The 20,899-nt window shown below is 41.7% G+C and overlaps 1 protein-coding gene across 4 annotated transcripts in view; it reads right to left on the bottom strand.

Annotated features, from left to right (window-relative positions):
• The window catches only part of vti1a (vesicle transport through interaction with t-SNAREs 1A), a 110,430-nt gene that overhangs the window by 17,130 nt on the left and 72,401 nt on the right, over positions 1-20,899 (bottom strand). For 2 of the 4 annotated variants that reach the window (XM_072374136.1, XM_072374137.1), the window contains 2 exons: positions 20,754-20,824; positions 16,831-16,892 (listed from right to left, as the gene is read on the bottom strand). In XM_072374136.1, coding sequence (XP_072230237.1) covers positions 16,831-16,892; positions 20,754-20,824 — 133 coding nt within the window. Of the gene's footprint in view, positions 1-16,819; positions 16,893-20,753; positions 20,825-20,899 lie in introns of all 4 variants that reach the window. The other 2 variants (XM_072374138.1, XM_072374139.1) reach the window with 1 other exon arrangement.

Here is a 20,899-nt window from a genome sequence, read left to right as displayed (position 1 = left end):
AATCAAACACAGGAACAAACACTACACAACATGAACACAAGTTCTGAAAACAGAAACAAGACTTTGCTCAATGTATCACCAAATATCTCTGTTCAATTCCACTATGTAAAACCTGCCAAAGACAAATACAACTGCACAACAAAGTGCCACTTGTGACACATCATCCGAGGAAGCAAATGTTCAGGCTCCTGCTTCAGAAACAAACTTCTGACAGCAGGAGATGATGAAACAGATCCCATCCCAAATTACTCCCTTCAGAATCTGCTAAACCTGCAACAGCCTGGAGCATGCCCCTCACCCTGCTCCTGTTAGAACGATGGAGAGCAAGCAAAGGAAAGAAATTAAACTAGGAAGAGAAGTGGGGATGTAGGACTGGTTTACTTCTTCACATTATTTAGGAATGGTTTCTTTGCTTTGACAACATGCAACCTTCCTGCTGTTTACCTGCTATTGTAAGTGTAATGTCAGCAGCACAGTAAATATGCACAAACCAAAAGTCCATCTCTCTTCAAACGTTTATACACACACGCAATTAACACACACAAACATAGGCTACATCACCGTGACATACTGTATTGACAACAAGTCAAATGACACACTCGGCAGACCATAAATCTCATGTTTAGATCCAAACAGAAACACCATTCTTGGCAGTTCTCTTGTAGCTCTGAGCTCGATGGGGCGAAAGTTGAGACTTGCTATTTCACATCGAGAGGCGAACCAGGGAGCAACCAAACCAAACCAAGCCATAAAACAAGGTGGGAGTGAAAAACAGAGAGGGCAGGATGACTATAACCCCTGGAATACTAACTGCTACATCCCTTCCTCCATTCCTTCTAGACTTCCTCAAAGTGATTCATTATCAAAACCCACGTCTCCACAAGTACAACACATAAGCCCCCCCTTTGGTCTCACAAAATTAACTCATGAAGACGTAAGAAAGACAGATGAGAACGCAGATTGAGAAAATACAGGATTATTGGAAAATTAATTTTGCATTCCACTCGACTGAGCAGGTCAAGGGTAGCTAAGACCCAAAAACTGCAGCAAAGTTTAAATTTTTTTTTTCAGAAGTTGGGGGCATTTTGAATTTAACCCATTCAGCACACGGCATTATCAAAGTCTGATGTTCTCACGAGGACACCTCAAACAGGGCCACAGCGGGCAGAAATAACCCTCATCCTCGTCTTGTTCGTCATTTGGGTTAAAAGCAAGAGTGCAAGCAGCCCGTGTCACAGGGTTACAGAGGGGAAGAAAGGGAGATCATGGAGGGAAAGTAGAGACAGAGAATAAGGGAAAAGTTTTCAGCTGGATTTTTTTTTTTTTTTTAAAAGGGGTCATCCCATAGATGCAGAGGGCACTCAGTCGTCAAGTGTTCCAGTGACTGTGCCATCTGAATCTGAGGCGGATTTCACGGGTTATTCTATTCTCGTCTGCAGGCCGCAGTGGTGTGTAAAATGAGAGGGAAAGGCTATGTTTTGGGAAATCTAATTTGAGGCCTGTGTTTGTTTTTTTCTGCCTTATTTTGCAACCAGGAGAGTGACTCCACAGCAGCACAACTTTCTCTATTCCCCTACTTTCACAACAACGTCCGGCACCAGCACAAACCTGCATGCACGATCGAGGCAAGGACATAAAGCTGACAACCATCCCTTTTTCTTTTCTCTTTTTCGTGTTTCAACTCAGAATTAAGCACAGTTAATTAGGAGGGTTTGGGTCACGGGAACATATGCACACGTGCCTCCGTATAAATGCATTTAAAAAACTGAAACGTTAGCAGTCATCTTTTGGCAGCTAATTGCGACGTGTTCCCTGTGGGAGGAGAGAGGGGTCCTCTGTCGATAATTAATTCTCGTTTAAAAGAGTAAATGACATTCATTAGTGGGGAATCGAGCCAAGTGCCATTATTTACATGGCAATAATCTTGAGCATGCTGGTGGTTGCCTTTTAATGTTACAGAAATAACTGTGGGACAGGGGATGAGTAGAGTTGCTTTCCTCCTTTTTTTCCATGTCTTCGCAAACTGAGAACAATTAGGCCCAGACGAACAGATGGGCACGCCTCTGAGTGTGAAAGCTCCTCTTCATCTCCTTCCTATCCTCGCTCCCTCATCCACATGCACTCAGACATATGCACAAACTGTCTCTCTTGCTCTCTCATACACACAGTGCCAAAATAAAGACTAATACAGAAATCCTCTTTATGAATATACAGAAACACACGTTGGGGACCACAGGAGAGCAGATCGAAAACTGAGCACACAGAGCTACCTTTAATATTAAATGTCGAAGGCAAACTTCTTACAAGAGGCTAAACAAGGGATTTGAAAAAGTGGGCACACTGAAAACACAGAAGGTTGTCCGATTAGAAGAATTCATAGAGAAAAGAACAGCGCCTTTCAGAGGTGATGAAAAACGAGGTTCTAAAAAGTTCTGCACGGCTTTGCCCTTTCAATTTATTTTCATACAAGTTAGAAATGACGTGTTATCAATAGTACTCAACCGAGGTAAATGCACAACGTGTGCTGTGAATGTTTATGCTAGCCATATGTAACAGATATACAAATATCTTTGTGTTCATACTGATGAGGTTGGCACAATGATCAAAATGTTACATAATGGGGCATTTGTTGCACAATCCCAGGCTTTCCACAATGGTACCAGTGTTTGTGCAATGTACTGTCAGGGATGTACACAAGAGTGGAAAGCAACAACTGCAGAGACAAAGAGCCAATGCTAATCACAAAAACCCAACAACTTTGTGCTTGCATTTTAAATAGGAGAGAAACAATCATGTGAGTATGCATACAAAGGGAGCAGCACTTGTAAACTTTACGAGCTGAACAGCATAATCAGCTGCTGAATGAGTAACCAAAGGCTGTTTGTAAAAGGTGTATGCAGTGAAGCATGTGCACTGCAAGGAAATACCACTAACGTCCACTAGGGAATGGCTTCCAAAAAACTCTGGTTCCGTTAGACTCCATTAAAAAAGCATAAACGTTTCTCAATAATTACTAATGCAAGATGTTTTTCAAATATATGGCGGCATTAATCAATTCAACTGCTCCTGGATAGAATGTGGTCCAAATAATCAAATAGATATAGGACCTTTAAAAAAAAGATTTTTCCAGCTTGTGACAGGCTTGATTGATACATTAATAAGCGTGTCAATCTACTGTAAGATGGCATGTTCTTTGATCAACTGGACAAGAGATCATGAAAAACTTTTTGTAAAATTCTGGTGTCCCGATCAAGGCTCCATTTCTTTAACGCTTCACGTCTCAGTTGATCTCTCTGCAGGATCACTGTCCCGGGTGACCTGGTTCCTGAAGGGGGTTTCTTCACACACCTGTCCAATATCAGACAGCAGGTCACACACGTGAAAGCTAACACACCTGTTATTGTGCAACCTGTTACCCATCTTTGTCTCGCTAAGTACAATGATTAATGTATCAGTCCTTGGGGAAGCAGGTGACAAAAACAGAAGAGACAGCACTGAGAGTATACACCGCAGCTTCTTGGTCTCAGCCTGGCCTGAGCCTCCTCTGTGGACACATGGGATAGTCCCGGCCCCCTCTGGTCATGCTGTTAGACAGGGAGTGTTCCATCAGGTAGTCTAGTTCCCTCCTTCACCCACAAGATTAGGTAACTTCATCTTGTGTTTGCTGACACCAAGGTAGCAGCCCCTGAGCTGCACAGAGCCCCAACCTCCATCATATTCTGTTACATCCCTCAAACAAAGGACCCTGTCAAAAAGACAAACACGACTATCTCTTCATCTTTGCTTATTCGGATTGCTAAATTGAAAACCACCCTGAAACTAGTGAGAGTAATAGAGAAAACTAAAATACAGTGAAAAAATAAAAATGAATTAGAAGAAGAAGGAAAAAACAACAGCTACTGCTCTCTCAGTAACCACTGAATCAATGAATGAATAATGGCACCTATTCTGAAAATGCAGTTCTCTTATTTGTGACCAGACTTGAACTTAACCCTGTCTGCCGTTTTTCCTCCCCTGATGCTGACCAAATGTCAGCCTCTTATTTTAGCTGGTGGGAGGACTCAAACCTAGCATGGCCCTTACTGAGCAAAAGGGAAACTGCAGAGAAATCCAATAAAATCCAGGGTGTGGGTCTTGCTAAACCGTGCATCCAGCTAGCCTCACTTCCGTGACCCTTTTCCTTTAGCCACTCCTCACCAAACTCCAATCGATCTGCTTATCTCATGAGATCAAAGGTTTGCACGGCTGTTGTACATTTAGCCTTGGCTGGGTCCTCCCACATCATGTCTAAATATTAATGATAATAAAGTCTCACACCCATCCCTGTGTCAGGCAATTATAGCCAACATTGATCCTCAGCTCTCTGCTCCAATTAGAACTCACCTCTCGTAATGCGTCCTGGCACATCAAAGGATAACAGCCATTGATCCACTCCTGGATCTTAACGTTTACTGTTAGGAGAGAGGGAGGATGATGCGGCGTGGCAGAGGGAGAAAGCAATACTCTGACTCGAGAAGAAGAGAGGAGCAAAAGAAATCATTTTATCCAGCAAGTCAGGTAAAGGAAGTGCTGAAACTCAGAGGGTAAGGCAAGGCAGAGGGAACTCAATAATAACAGATATTCTGACAGCTCAGAAAGCAACCAGCATCCGGAGCCCTGGAAAGACTTCTTCACCACAGGATGGCTACACTAAAGACCAAAATATCTTGTTTCAATCACAGATCATATTGTAAAAACAACCATGTGTATGTAAATATGATACGTGAAAGCAATATGTGAAAGGTTTCTGTGGCATCTGTTTATCATGTCTGCAGACATCAAATCACCAAGAAACCACTTATAAGTTATTTCATGATATTTCTATACAAATGGCTATTAACTCTCAGCATTATGCCTACTACTAAATGTCAATGAAAGAACTTCAACCGCACTGAATAAACAAGAAGAAAAGAAAACTCAGGAAAGGTTTTAGTGGGAGGCAAAAAAGAAACTATCATGTTGCCTCCTACATCTATGTCTTTAGGCCAACTATCCTTAACAAGTGACCTTTCTGACATCTGAAAGTTTAAGGAAAGCAAGACTCTTCAATCACTGCACAACTTGTAGAATGGTACAAGATACCACTCTACAGAGCAAGATACACTCGGAGAGAAACGGTGTGAAATCCGACCCACGGAGTCAATAGACAGCGACACATCACCATTAAACCAGGGGCATTCCTTACACAAATGAAGCTAAACAATCCCACCGTTGACACCATTATTTGACAGGGCTTGTTGTTATGGTCTCTCTCTGCTAGACAGATAGCTCTCATAGTCCTGGCCTTGGCCACGACCTCACAGCTGCCTTTGTCACTGAGCTGGAGGAAGGCTTGTCCATCGCTCTGGGATACAATGATACTCTTCATGGCACCATAATACACTGAAACACTGTGCAACTGGAATGTGACCAAGTGGTTTGTATACCTACAATTAATTGACTATGGCTTGCTTCTTGAGGCTATGCTGAAATTTGTGAGCTATGAAGTTACGGGGGGGGGGGGGTGCCATATATCTGCACGAGTTTAATTAGTAACACTGCTGTAAATACTACTACCACCAGTGGTGATTGTTGAAATGCATTCTGAATGACACTTAATATTTGGACAGGGAATGTCGACTGTCATCTTGACAAGTTGAGGTTCATGCAAAGGCTAGAGCTGACGCACTGTGTCAACCATTTCTATAGCCAGATGAAGGTTTACGATGCTTTTAAAATAATCAGAAAGCTCTCTATTGATAATCACATACCAAACGTCTTCATCACAAACACTAAAAGTACCCCGAGCCATTTTGGAGGCGTTAAGCTCTTTATAAAAATCATTAAATCATTCTTAGAAGTCTGAGGGCCCTTAACACCTTAACCCTCTTTCAGTTTGTGTTTGTGTATGATATTTTTCCCTTTTCTCAACCCACTGTCGCTTAGGCTGTGGTATCCCTCGCTATTATACGCTTTGCGAACATGGTGCTTTGCTTCGATTCTGTACCTCGGTTCCTACAATGTAATTTAGGATTGGTGCAATGAAACCAGTGTTTAGAAATGGTTTATGTCAAGTCTGTTCTCAAATGATATACCACAGGGGAACTTTTAGATGGGATGGGTGTGCATCAACGTCTTGTTAAATAAAATAGCCTTGGCCCAAAGAGTCAGGAAAAACATCCATCAGGAGCCAAATGTGAGCCAGGACAGAGGACGTGGAATAATAATGCAACAGTAACGTCAGGAAAACATTTGTTGCTGGCTGGAATATCTGGCTCCTCGCATGTGTGTGTGATACTCCGTGATGCATTCAGGTCAGCTGAGGAGAATGAGGGGATTGGCGGGCTCCACAAACAGGCTGGGAAAATGACACCAGGATGCAAGGCCAAGACATCAATGTCCTCGCAACTTCCCTGTAACAGTAAAGCAATGTCAGCCCTGGCGCCATCAGAATGTGGGGTGGGGGTTAAAGTTTACACGATGGCTGACAGGATGTACGCATGTGACCCAGCAAAGCCTTAGAAAATAAACAAAGTGGCTCTAAATTCTGAAATGCAATTGTTTTCAAGACCTTTTTGTTTTAGATATTTTAGGAAAAACTACATATTTGTATTCGCGTTGGCCTGTATCTGTCAGAATGCCTCCGAGTGCTGCTGCAGAAAAGAAACGGTTTCTCTGTGATCACCTCAAACTCATCTGAGTTTCAGGCGGGGGGTTGTTCCTCTGATTATTTGGGATATCACTACTATTTTAGAATCGTGGCTCAGTATAATGTGGGATCCTGCAGAGATGTAGGTGGTATCTTCCAAGCAGCACGTAAACTTTAGAAAAGGATACATTTGTCGATTCTGACATTTTCACTGACGGAGGAGGTTAAGTGTTTAATCATTTTAAGAATTTTTAACCAGAGAGTTCACCTTTGCAGCATATTAGACACAAACTATTATTCAAAGCAGAGTATTGTATTTGTTTTTTAACATATGTGGATGGGAGCATGGCCTCCATTGAGTTTGTTCTACTTTTAAAAGGAAAAAAGTCTCAAATAAACCGAAAGTCTATTGCAACTCTTCTTTTAAATCAAATCAGAAGACTGTCCTGTTTACTAATGCATTTGATTTATTTAATTAAACTAAGAGTCTTTGGCTAACAACTGTCATTTAAAATGACTTTCATCAGTTTTAATTGTATTTTTCATTTTCTTTCTTAGTAGTTTAAAAAGATTTTGCTGATACATTTTGTTTGAAAACATTTTATGTTTTCCTTTAAGTCACTTATAGTTACCTTGTTGTTAAATTGGGATAGGTTAAATAAAATTGCCTTGGGTTCACTTGTTGAACCAAGCTGCATGTATACCCGTTTAACCTTTTCAATACTTTCTTCAGGCAAAAGAAAGGGACTGACAAAAAAAATATTTTCAAAAGTTTTCGGTGCCGTGTTGGGAGCTTGGTTGCTCATGCTGAGACAGATCACAATGGGATGTTGTTGACCCTTGAGGTGCAAACTACGATCTCTGTCGCCACAGAGACGCGAAGATTGTGGTGTGAGCAGGGAAGTCTTCCCTGCAGCTGGCAGCAGGCCTGGCCTAGCACCGAAGTGCTCGGCCAACAGCTCCCCTCCTCGGTCACACCCTCCTTTCTCCACCTCATCCCTCTACAGCCTCCTTGATGCCAGTCTGCCTGGCTGGTGTATTCCAAATAAGAGCCAGCCATCGGGGCAAAGGGGCAACAGAACTGCTGCCAGTTGGGCCAGTACTTCACGGCCGAGCACCACTCTCCAAACAAACAGTGCAGTGGGCCACAAGCCACTGGCAACATGGAACCTGTCATTACCAGCTGTGCATGACTGGTTCACTCCCCAAACCCTAGCTAGGCCAATGACTTGAACATGTACTGCACTTGACTTTAGCAAATTTCTCAGCCAGGGTTTGCCAAATGAGAGTATGTTCTCAGAATCATACTGAACTGTGAGCATAGCAGGGTATAGGTCTCTATTTGCCCATCACAAAATATGTTGACTTTAATTGTCAACATCTTTTAAGCAATCGGTAGAATAATTTTACAACATGAACGGTAAGTTCAAGGTATTCAATTACAAGTTAGAAACTTGAGAATGGAAAGACGGTGCCTGCCAAACATTACCTTGGCTTAAACTGTATACCATCTAATTGCTCGACTCCAAAACAAATTTCAGTGGTCCCCAGGCTAAAGTTGAATGGCTCTCACGGGGGTTTTCTCTACTGACCAATAATCTTTTGAGGCATGAGTCTCTTGTGTTTATGACGCTTTCAGGGGAAAAAATATGTTTCAGTACCACTAAACATAATTCTGTCTCTCAGGAAGGACTGTTACAATCCAATATCCAATGCATTGCTTTCACAGGAATGCACCTCTGGAACAAAGTCTTCTTGTGAAAGAGTAATGAACAAAACAACCTGTGCAACACTATCACTCTGACAAGTACTCTACACAGACAGAAACAGTGTTTCAGTGCATTTAAAGTAATAAGTCAGTCATCTATGTCCACCCAAAAGCAATGCAGTGGTCATGCTCGAGTTACTCAGAAAATTCCGTTAAACAAAATAACTAAGAATTTGCCTCTGTCTTGTTCTGTGTCCAATGCAGAATCTTATTTTTCAAAATGAAAGTGATACCAAAGGTAGGCATTGGCTAAAAAGCAAAGTAACTGTTAGCAGCAGTAGACTAAGTCAGAGGGTCTTTTTTAGATTAGATGATGTGGAAAGTACTGAAAAATCACCAGAAACATGTTGAGTGCTGCTGCTGCAGGATTTTAGACATTTTCATCTTAAATTTACAAATCATTCTCGAAGACAATGCATTACAGAAAACTGTAACTGCAAAACACTTTTTCATTGTGATCAGAATTACAAATTAAGGACTTTGAAGACTCCCAATGCAAGACTGACACTCAGTTTATGGGTGGCTAAAGCAGCAGTTTGGCATATGTTTGAGTATCACTTATTCTCCAATAGACAAACTACTATAAAAAAAATACAAAAAAAAGTATTTTACTCTTGAGGATAGTTGTTTAAATGCAGCTTAATGCCTCAGTAAGTGAAAAAGAAAGTAAAAATTCACATTCATAATCAGGTGAATCAATAGCAAAGCAAAATTTAAGTTTTCATTTGAGTTTCATCCTTTTTTCTTTTCCTGCATTTCTCTTCTGGGACTTTTGACAGCGATGAATCACACCAATTTTCATGAGAATAAAAAGAAAGAGTACAAAAAAAATACATTTGATTGAATTTTTGTGCAGTAGATTGCATTGTGAGATTGAATTTGGCAAGTAAAATATTTTGAAAGATCTCTTTTTTTGATGGCACTCATCGAAACTTCTGTGTTTTACACATCATGGAATGCCCTTTGCAACAGACATCAACAAACCAAAGTAAGGGATGGGTGCATCAGGCCTTTTGCATTCCAGCCTTTGGTATTGAAACAATAAAACACAATATAAATTCTATTTTAGTACAAAAGCACTCAAGGTTGAAGCTTTTGCCTAGAAAAGGGATCGCTGCGCTGTTGAAATATTTTGATGGTAGCTCCCATCTCCTACAAATGCCTTGCCTTTCAACCTTTTAACTTCATTGAAAAAGTAGTGTTTTTGCCCATTGTGATAAAGGGGTTTGGTTTTTTTCATGCCATCAACAACACGGCAACAATCCTGTGCCTTTGTTTCATTGCACAATCCTGGGGAACTGTTAGGATGAAATACAGACATACCGAACCACTTTGAATGATTGATGGGCAAGAAAAAAAGATTAAGACGAGTGAAATTTGAGCATTTGTAAATATTTCAAGCTCTTGTACTGTGCGAAAGAAAGATCTGGCTGACAAAAACAATAACAGCTGTAACTATACAACTATAACTAATAACAACTATACTGAACTATCTATCCTCATGCAAATAGCCAGGACTACAGAGTAATTTTGTTTTGAGTTTTATTGTTTACAAAAACTATTTAGACACTTTTTACTGGAAATAAAACTATAGCCGTGACAATCTAGAATGTCAAACCCAGTCAAAATAGGTCATAAGCTGTAATAAAAGCCAACTAAAAGTGCACAGGAGGTATGTACAGAGCAAGTGTTTGGGTTGGAGCCACTTTACACTGGCACCCCGAGAGCAACTTATCACAGCAAAGGCACTGCTTGTCTTGGCATGGCTCAAGATGGAATAGTGAATGACATGAGGGAGACTATTGCAAAGCTTACACAAACACTGGCATCTCGTGATACAGAGGCATTCTGCAAAATTCCAGGTAGCTGCTGCAAAACATGCCCAGAAGTATCCAGAATGGCCTGCTGGGAGGGAAAATGAGTCAAAGAAGAGACAATGTGATAGGTTCTAATTGCTTCAAAATGTCCTGAAGAAGACCCCCTATTATCTATTTAAATCGGTTGATAATGGGAGGCTAGGAAGAGAAGATGGAGAGGGGGGAGGCGGGTGGGGGGGCCTAGGCAGAGGGTGAAAGCTATCCTCTGCGCTGCTGTCGCCTCATTATTTTCCGGCATGACGGACGCCCGCGCTCAACCCCTGGATGAATGGCCATGTGCTGAATAAGTTATCGCCAGACACACAAAGGGAAGACTGCGCTCCACAAACAACACAGCACTACTGCAAAGCACAAATCTCTTTTTCCTCTCCTTCTCAGTCCCCCCTGCCTCACACCCACCACCCTTCCCCCTGGTCTCTCTAGACGAAAGGCAGGGCCTGCCACAGACTGAGATCTCACCTGTAATTTCTACAGAAGCTCACAGTAGGTGGGGGAAAAAATATAAGGGATATAATAAAATGAAAGGCAGGAAGGATGCCAGCATCTATGTTTGGTGAAAAGATATACTTCCATTCCTTCATTTTGTTTCATCTGTTCTTTTTGTATGTGCAGCTCCTCAATAAAGACAGGGACCTCCTTTGGACATCATCTGACGATGTGTGAGAGGAAGTTTTTTGTTCTTAAGATGAGGCCCAGAGTATGATCACTGAGGATGCTTTGGTTTCATTTGATGTTTATTTTGTTTCTTTTTCTGATGTTTGGTCTGCTGGGGCTCGGTATATCAAATCAAGATCGCCTCTATACAAGGCTCACGTGGGATTCCCTACAACCGGTAAATGGGAACTAGAGAATACCTACAACTGGGAAGAGTCCATTCCCAAATGATTATGGGGACACTGTGCTCTACATCTGCCAATTCCTCACCCTTCCTAACGCTCAAAAGTAAAAGTGGAACTTTTGGACAGGAGAGCCTCTTTCCCCTCTGACGGGAATATCAGAGGGTGCCGTTGCCCGACAGGCGTTCGACGGCAGATCAAACAGGGCGGGTACCCTTGGAGTGACACCTGGAGCCACTTCAAGGGATGAGAGCGCCACTGATCTCCAGTCATCACGTCAGAACGACAGTCTGTCAGGGTTAAAGGAGGAAAAAAAGAAGCTCCATCAGTTGGGCTGGCATGAGCAAGGTCGAACGAAGCATCACCGCAATGTCACGGGTATATGACCTTTGAGAAATTTGATGATGATGGTGCAAACACTGAAATGCTGAGGATCAGCTTTCAGGACCCATTCGTGGGCAAGTTGAGAGCTAATTGTCCCAATGAGATCCTAACTCACGATAAGCCCATAGCTTGTGCTCGTTTTACTGTGACTGGAAATGTCAGCTACCTTGAACTGAAGAAAACATATACTTTAAAGTAAGCAGACTGTCTCCAACTTTTTTACATGATTTACTTTGAAAGATCTTTCTCGCAAAACACACGCAAAAACCAGAGCTCAACTATGTCGTGACCTCTCAAAAAACAGAAGCCCACTGTGGGCTGGATAATGGAAAAAGTGAGAAATGTAAGGAGAAAAGGGGGACTTTGGCAACCAGTTCGGCGAGTCAACCCCCAACAGACAAATGCATCCGTTATATAAAACAACAACACATCTTTGCCTTTGTCAACAACTCTTTTCTCTACAGCCCTGGCAGAAAATGTGCCATCAGCACTCTCTAATGGGTGAGGTGAAGGAAAAGAGAGGAAGACAGAGATAAAGCAGGAGGGAGGAGTGAGAAAGAGAGACTGGTGGCAGTGGTGCTTGTTTGGCTCAGGAGCAGTGAGTAATGAGGCTGAGGCGCACCCTGTCATTGTCCCAGTAGCAGCCTCTAGCCACAGACATACACAGACACACAACAAAAATATCAGCTATCTCAAAACAAGGCATCTATCTGACATTCAACACATGAAATAAGAAAATAATGTCAACTAAAAAGTGGTTTAAAATTGAATTTTTATTGAAGTATGTAACAACTGCAACCCATTTATAGACAGACAACATGTCTTGGTGTGTGAAACACCAGCTCACAGCACAGTGTACTTTTAATCCACTTAGATAATCCCTTTATCTCCTGATATTTTTGCACGATGAGGATACAGTGTCAGTGAGTCCTGATGTATTCCATCATCTCCATATAATTCAAATCTGTCCAGTACTTACTAAAGCAAATTGCAATTGTGCCAGTACTGGAATGGCCCTCAGAGGCCCGAAATTTCTTTGTACAAATACTGCTAGGGGTCTTTCAGTACTTCTATCAGCAATAACTAACAACATAAACGACACAAAAATATGCCAGCACGATATTCCCATTTCTCTGACCATATCAAACAACAGCTGAGTTCACCTTGATATGTATTATAAAGTTTATCTAGGGGTTTCAAGGGGATACATACGATTTGTGCGTTGCTACTTTGTTCTTCTGCCAAAATAAAAACAGACTGGACATAAAATAAAAAAACAAAACCCCCACACAGAATGTCTCCCTGAAGGGAGCGGAAAGGCCAGGGGTGGGACTGATCCAGAGGGATGCAGCAATGTGGCATGGAGGTGGGTGGCTCGAGTGGGGGGGTATCTTTGTCTATGATGCCAGGAAGAATAATTTGCAAAGCAATGGGAACGTGATTAAATGCAGTACGTGGAATTATTGTAGCAGCAACAGGAAGGAGACCAAAGAAAATGGGATCCATGGGGAGTGATCTGCCACTGTTGGGACTAAAGCATGAGCTGAGGCTACTGTGATGAGTTCAGCTGTTATACTTGGTCAAAATATGTGTCACACAATGAACCCTGAATATACTCAAAGACTTTTTTAAGTCAGAGAAAAAATATCTCTTTTTGTTCAGTTTCATAACAAAACTTCAAAAGCACCCTGAGACTCCAGTTCCAGCACAGATCACTACGAGAACTGATTACCTCTAATTATGTGACCTACTATTTATCCTCGAGTCATTTAAAATATCCAAACATAACATAAAAAGAGGGGTAATTTAGAGGTAAATGACAAATGAGTAAGTTCCTCTTACTAGATGCTTTTTTGGGGCATTACACATGGTGCTCATAATTTTTTTTGTTATGCCAAATAAACCAGGAACAACACTTTTTCCTTTAATTTTCCCACAGGCAATGATGAGTTGTAAATATTCCTCTCCTTCAGATTAAGTCATATTTACTTCTGTAAAGCGGTAGTCACACTGCGGGTTATTCTGAATTAGTTACAGCATATTTGCACTGAATTTGCTACATATGACTACTGTGTAAAATCAAGTGATTCTGGCCACTTATTAAGGAAGGTTGTCAAGATAGAGCTGAAGAAAATAAGTTAGTGTCCTGGTAACAGTGCAACAGAATTAGCCTGTAAGCTACTCTATCATCTTCACCCCAGTTTGCAGGCTGATCTCTTAATCAGAGTCCAGAGTGTGCATAAGTCCTCATCTGAAGGCTGAAGGCTGAGGCTCTGTCCATCCTGCCAGTCCCAGCCATGAATATGGAGCTGTTCTGTGGCTGGGAGCTTGCTTATGTTTTCTGTCTGATATCTAGACCCCATTCCCATTTCAAAGAGAGGTCCACCCGGGGCCTTGACTTTTTGATCTGCCTGGCGACTGAGTCGACCACCTGCATGTGGGATCAGCTGCCAGCGAGAGCAGACAACCCCTCTGCTTCAAAATGCACCCCCCCCCTTCCGCTGCTTCATTGCCCTTCACCGTACCCCCTCCTTCCGTGAGGCTGCCAGGAGCCCCAACGGTCCTAACTGGGTCTGGAGCTGCATCCCAGTCCCAACTGTTCTGACCATGGGTGGGTGGGATGCTTGAGATGTTCAGTATAGTGGCGAGCGGGATCTTGCTGTGGCCACAGGACCATTTAGTATTTATGAGATGTCACAGTGTCAGGCGCTGTTAAAAGGTCTGTGGCCTCTCCAATCAAGGACAGTTATTCACAGTGAGAGCTGTAAGCTCTCCCAATGCAGTGTGTAACAAACCAACTTACAATATGCATCGAACTAGATCAATCTGTTGAGACCCGTCTATGTTTCTGAGACCAGTTACAGACCTGTAACACAACCAATTAACAGCACCCATAATTGTGTTTTATACTAATTACCCTCACTGGCAGTGATGAGTTTCACAGTTTGAAAGTTGTAACAATTTATTTCCAAACAAAGCAACAGCTATTTGAGATGTGCACATTTCTGAATGTCTCTTACAATAAGTGATATTCACAGAGTCTTAAAGTTAATTGGCTTTCTTGAACCATGGCAGCTCGCTTAATGAGTGTCTAATTGTTTCTCAGCAGGGGTGACAGCCACAAGGCCATAAGGACATTTTAAGAAGAGGTGTTGTTATAGTGTACTACATTGTCAATAAAAAGGACTTCATTTATCCTGCGAATCACAATAAATCCTGTCACTTTTGTTGTGTTCATGTATCTGCCCACTTACTCAGTTCAATGCCAAAAATGCTAAATGTGTGAGAGTTAATGATGTAAAGCAACTGCCCCAAAGCTCTTGACTTAAACCAAACCAAAAAGTTAGCTTTAAAATTTGGATAACTGTTGTATTTAAACTAAAAGGAACTAAATTTGACTTTAGGAATGTGAATGTGCCTATTTCTGTCCACCTCAGGCTTATGTCACCAGGAAAGGCTCCCTTCACTCACTTAACTGTACGAGTCTTTTACAAACTGTTCCTTCTTTTATCGCTGTTACAAGCAGGCGTGGATAGACAAAGCAAACACCATCCAACTCCCTGAACTAGTCAAATTACTCTGACATTGAAAACAAATGCACAATTAATCAAAAGGCAAAATGCCAGAAGGGAAGCACAGTCGGAGGTGGGTGTTTAGGAACAGTTGTCTGAGAGGGGCTGGTGGAAGAGAACATCATTTATGTATCTTGCACATCATTTTTCTGCTTTTCTGGTTAAAAATGACTTCAGAGTTGATGTTTCCAGACCACAACCTTAAAAAAAATAAAAAGAAAGGGGGTCGAGGGGTGCTGCCATCAAGCAGAAAGGCAGGCAGTAGTCAAAGAGGCTCGGCTCGCAGCCAGACCCCACTTTGGAAAGCCCTCATAAATCCTGATTTGTGTGGGGTGCTAACCAGAGAAGCTAAGGCACATCAAGAGGGAGGGGGGCTAAAGAGTAGGGGGGGGTGGCAGTATGCCTCCCTAAAATGCTACGTCTGATTAAGTCTTCCCATTAGGTGACAGCTGAACTTTAACATTAATATGATAATATTGAAATAAGTGCGTGTTATTTACTTCAGCACCAGAGGGGGTGGAGGGAAGAATAGAAGAAGGAGGAGGGAGTGATGAATGATTTCTGGACAGCTTTGGGTGACATGCCAAGCGAGCTGACCCCCCCCGCCTCTTCCCATAATCAGACTTGACAAAATGGAGACATATGCAGAAATATTGGTTACAGTCGGCGTCACAGCCCTTCTCAGGCCTTCTCTTTCTACTATCTGCTGGCCGCCCTGTGAGCCGCCCTGCAAATTGTCTATGGGCACTGAAGCATCTATTTCAATTGGCACTTCCTTCCTGCCTGAGGATTTTACATTTAGTCGGTGTCATTTACATATTACTCTTAATCAAAATCCACAGCGGGCGACAAGGAGAGGGGAAAAAAAAGGAAAGAGCAAGAAACAAAACCATGGCGTCACGGTTCAGGGGTAAGCACACAGGCACTTTATGAAATGGAGATGTGACAAGGCATTATGGTGTGTATGTGTGTGTGTTTGTGTGTATGCGGCTGTGACTGTGTGCATGGTGTGTATTAGGAAGCGTGTGCATAAGATAATGCAAGGCCTATTGATGTATTTGTGTTTGAATGCTTGCGTTTGTGTCATTGTTGGACGCTGTCTTGCACATGAACTAGTAAGCAAGAGAAACAAAGACTCCGGGCTGGATATGGGCAGTAAGTCCTTTTTTTTTGTGAAAAACAAAGGAAAAGAGGAAAAAAAAAAAGAATGGAGACATGTACAGCGCGTACTTCTCTCTTCCAGCCTTTTTCCTGTATGAGGCTTTACTGGGCTGTCCTTTTCTCCATCTGCCCAGGCTATTACTGTACCACAAATACTAAGGCATTCAACTGAACAGCCATTCACGGTTATTGTTAGGTTTACCCAGATGTAGTTACTCATTATGTTGACCAATAAGAATTATTCAAAAAATGCAAAAAAAAAAAGAAAAAAAAAGAAACAAAAAGTAAAGTTTAACCTGCACCGTCACTTTTGACAGCATTTACATTCCCAAGTGGTTGTTGACTAATGAATACAATACAATTAATAAATAAACTTGGGTGAACAAAAGCAAACAATCACAATTTAGCTCACTGTGATGAGAAATTGATTTATATAAGTTATCAACTCTAACTTTTGCTTCACAATATATTAGGTACTCTACTCATTCATGCAGAAACTCACGACACTGTTAAAGCCCAACGCAGACAAAAAGGTGCAGAAACAGCGTCCATACCTGTCTCTTACCTTCTCAGCATGCCGGTAAGGATGCGGGAACTCTTGCCTAGGTTGGCGTCCGTTTCCCTCAGCTAGGAGGACAGAATGGAAGAAAGAGGTTTTAATTTCTGTTGTGAATAAAGAGCTGAGCAATGATGCTAAACACGGTCAATTAACAAACCAAAGAAAATTAAAGTAATGACAACTGCATGACTGCTATGAGTTCGGTCAACTGTTTGAATGCAGAATCATAAGGCAACCTCTGTCTCTCAGATAACAAAATAACTATTTTCAGTGACTATTATACACAAGTTTCCCATTTACATAGGCTGTCTAAATAAATCTCTACACAAAATAGGGATGTAGTCACTGTGACTTCACTCATTTATCTGCGACATGCTGTCTTGAAAGATTAAATTCAACATTTAGCTGTTGGTATCTTAGATTTGGGCAGCCAGTACTGATGTGCATGGGATGGACCGGACTCAGTGAACGCAGCTTATCCTTTGTGGAACTCAGCTGTCACTCAAAATGGATTCATTCATAACAGTGTATGGGTGAGTTATAAAAAAAAAAAAAAAGTCAATTCTGTATCACTGTCAGGAAGGGACAAAGTAGTTATGGAAATCAAAACTGCTTTTCTGTAGCAAGCTATCAATGTTTATTCTGGTGTAAAGTTAGGTATTTAAATATGAAGGTCTGTGGGGCACAACTGAGGTGTCAACTGAAGGAACAGCAACTGTTGCCATGTCTGCACCAACAGAAAGGTGACCTGTGTCCACATGTGGTCCAGCACTGATCCATCCCTGTGCTCCATTAAGAGTCGCTTTCCTTTTCTCCTGTCATGAAACATTTGAAAAAGTCTGTCCTTGGTCTGACCTTTGATGCCTTAGCTCATGTATCTTCTGAGGTTAACCTGCTGACTCTTTGTGACAGAGCATCTGATTGTCCAGAGGAGGTGCTTCAGTGGTTTAGCTGTTTAAGAAGTGTTCGAGTCTCCGATAAAACATTTTACAATCATTGACTTCATAAGTCAGTTACCTGAGAGAATGAAGATACCTAATATTCATGCACCCAAAGATGAGGTATTCATCGCTGTGACCACACCCTCTTTCATTCAAAGAACAGCTTAAGATCCCCTAAAAATGATTAAATCCAATAAGCACCTCTTTACAATTCTATATTTTGGCTTAAAGCTAAATGCTCTTCTTTTCCTTGAAATAGTGGGTTTCAAGCTCAATAAAATGAATCGGAGAATCCAGGATAAGAGAATCTGCTCAATTTTACCTCTTTTCTTTCTCTCTGCCTTTTTTTTTTCATTCCGGGGTCACGAGCATGTTTTCATTCCTCTCGATTATCAGATGCAGGGACTTTTTACAGTAAAGTGATTTGGAAAAGATGTTGCCAACAGGGTGTGAAAGAAAAAAAAAAAAAAAGCTGACATCGCACCGAATGAGCTGCCACTAACACATACCTACAGTTGCATTTCTAGAGGATGATGGGGGAGTATGGGGAATAGTCACTGCAAAGAGCTTCTCTGTTTAGTCAGCTGGGAGTAATTCATCTTTATCTATCTCCAAGATAAAAACAGCTTTCCCAATAAATTCACTCTAACTCAATATGTTTTCATATGCATGCTATTTTAATTCTAATTCCTCTCATTCACATCTCTTCTTCTCAATCCCTGTTTTATGTTCGGGCTCGTCTTGCAGCCATCTTTTTTAGCCTGCTATTTCACTGCTGCTTTCTTCCTTTTCTTCCATCTCTCCTTCCTACCCTCTGGCAGCCTGGGCTGAAGCGATGCACGTTGCCAGAGCCAAGGATACATGTGGTATGGGGTAGGGGGTGAGGGACCTAGGGTGTGAGCCCTCTGGCAAAGACAACAAGTCCATCAGTTGTCTGATGTCTGCCTCTACCCATAGATGTGTCCCCTTGACACTTTACACTTTCGCTCAAAATATATCTCGCTCTTTGAATCATCTCATTTTATTTTACACCCTCCCCTCCCAACCACAACCACCACCGCGTCTTACCAAATCTTACGCCTTCCAAATCTTACGTGAATCTAAAATTAACTGTGGCTGCCTATATGAAGAGAATGAGCAGAGGTTGTTTTGCTTGTATTCTGTTTTTTCGCATGCAACTCGGAAAAAGGACAATCTCCAAAAGACACCCTTTGTTACTTTGCGGTACGAAAATGCACGCAAACACTGGTAACATTACCATAAATAAAAGTTCATTCAAGTGTAAAATGAAAAATAAACTGACTGATCTAGCAGAGCGAAATGTTAAGGTTGGAGGATGACAAGTGGAAAATAGACTTGGACGCCAAAAAAGTTCATAAGCTTAAAGAGACCAATAAGGAAGCAATGTTATTCCTTTTTTTTACCTTCCCACAATGCACAATAAATCTTCTTTGTGTTATAATAAGTGCTCTTAACTGGCAGAATCCAGAACCTTTGGCCGTTTCTACATTTTATGTTAAGATTCCTTCAAATTTCATTGATGCGTGCTGCCTAATTTCAGGCACAAATGCAAAAACAACACAACAATCTGTTTAACAGAGACTACAGATAAAGGACAAACACATTTAACTGCCAGCAGACTGTAGAAACTTCTAAGAAGGAAAAATTCATTTGGGGTTAATAATTGATGAACTGTGCACGTGATGCTGTCTTGTTTTGTGTAATGAGTAATTCCCCACTCTTAAACCAATACATTTCTGTACTTGAATTATTAATCTTAGATGTAAATAACAAACTTAAACAACATAAGATACCTTCCTCCTGCTGTCTGACTACCCATTACCCACCTAGTTAAACAATCTGGAAGAATGGCCCTGTGAAATCTTCTATTGACTTCAATTTGTACCACAAAAGCTAAACAAAGGGCCACACCTCCTGCTGGGCAACTGGGTTTGTGTATGTATGTGTGTTTCCACAATCTGTCTAAACTAGTGTGTTTTTTTTACACTATTCATGGATTATTTCTGCACATTTAATCTATTCAATGCAAGAAAGTAGTTACCCAGCCCCTCCGTTCTGTATCTTTACTCATTATTCTCGTTTTAATTTTATTTGATTTACTTTTGCCCCACAAACTGCTATTAAAGCACTCAGTCTTTGTGCATTTGTGTACATGTGGTGGGGAGGTTAAGCAAAGGAGACTCGTGGGAAGAGAGGAGTGAGAGCAACAAAAAAAAGAAAAAAAAAAGAGAAGAGAGCAGGTACTCTCAGTAGACACTATGGACTGATTTGAAAGAAGATGTTTGATTTCCTTTGAAATCGTCTGCGCGAGGCCCTCTGCCATGTTGTGATCTTTAAGCATTCTGCGTTGAGTGGGCCAACAGGGCTGGGCCCCCTTCCTGTGTTTGGTCTGTTCTTGGTCTCTGCCTACCTGTCTGTTTGGCAGGCTGAATGTTAGGAGGGGCAGCACAAAAAAAAAATTGGGGGACTCTCTGAAGTAAAGTCAGAAGGAGAAAGTGAAACTGAAGGCCAACAGCGAGAGGTAAAAGCAGGATAGAAGAGGAGGGGATGGCAGGAGGGAAAGTTAACCCCATTCAAAGTAAAGGAAGACAATGAGGACGTCCTGGAGATAGGCTACAGTGAAGATGATCAGAATTTATTTGTTGTGGCAAGATAAGCGCCACATTTCTCATCAACCAAAAGAAAAACATTCAAAGTCAAACTGTGACCAATGGCTAAAAATATCTGCAAGACGCCAAAGCAGCAAGATCCATAAATAGACCAATCAGCTCGTGAAAGCAATTCTGCTGACTCACTGCACGTACAACTGTGTGTGTGTGTGTGTGTGTGTGTGTGTGTGTGTGTGTGTGTACTTGATTAAATCAAAAAGTGTTAAATGAGTTCAGGGCTGCCAGCCAGCTGTGCCACCTTATGGTTTGCAAACACTTGTTAGAACAGACGTCTCAGTGTGTGCAGGTGTGTACTCACCCGTTCTCTGGCTCGCTGTATCTTCTCACGGTCGGTGTGCAGGTTGGCAAGAACCTCCTGTCCCACTTGTTCTGCAAAAGAGCACGCAGTATGAGTTATCTGCATGTCCAAAAGTGGCAAAAAGAGAAAACTTTGGAATTGTTGAA

Source organism: Leuresthes tenuis, unplaced genomic scaffold (genome assembly GCF_036924035.1).
Source record: "Leuresthes tenuis unplaced genomic scaffold, fLeuTen1.0.hap1 SCAF_20, whole genome shotgun sequence".
Classification (NCBI taxonomy): domain Eukaryota; kingdom Metazoa; phylum Chordata; class Actinopteri; order Atheriniformes; family Atherinopsidae; genus Leuresthes; species Leuresthes tenuis.
This window is presented reverse-complemented; position numbering and strand designations above follow the sequence as displayed.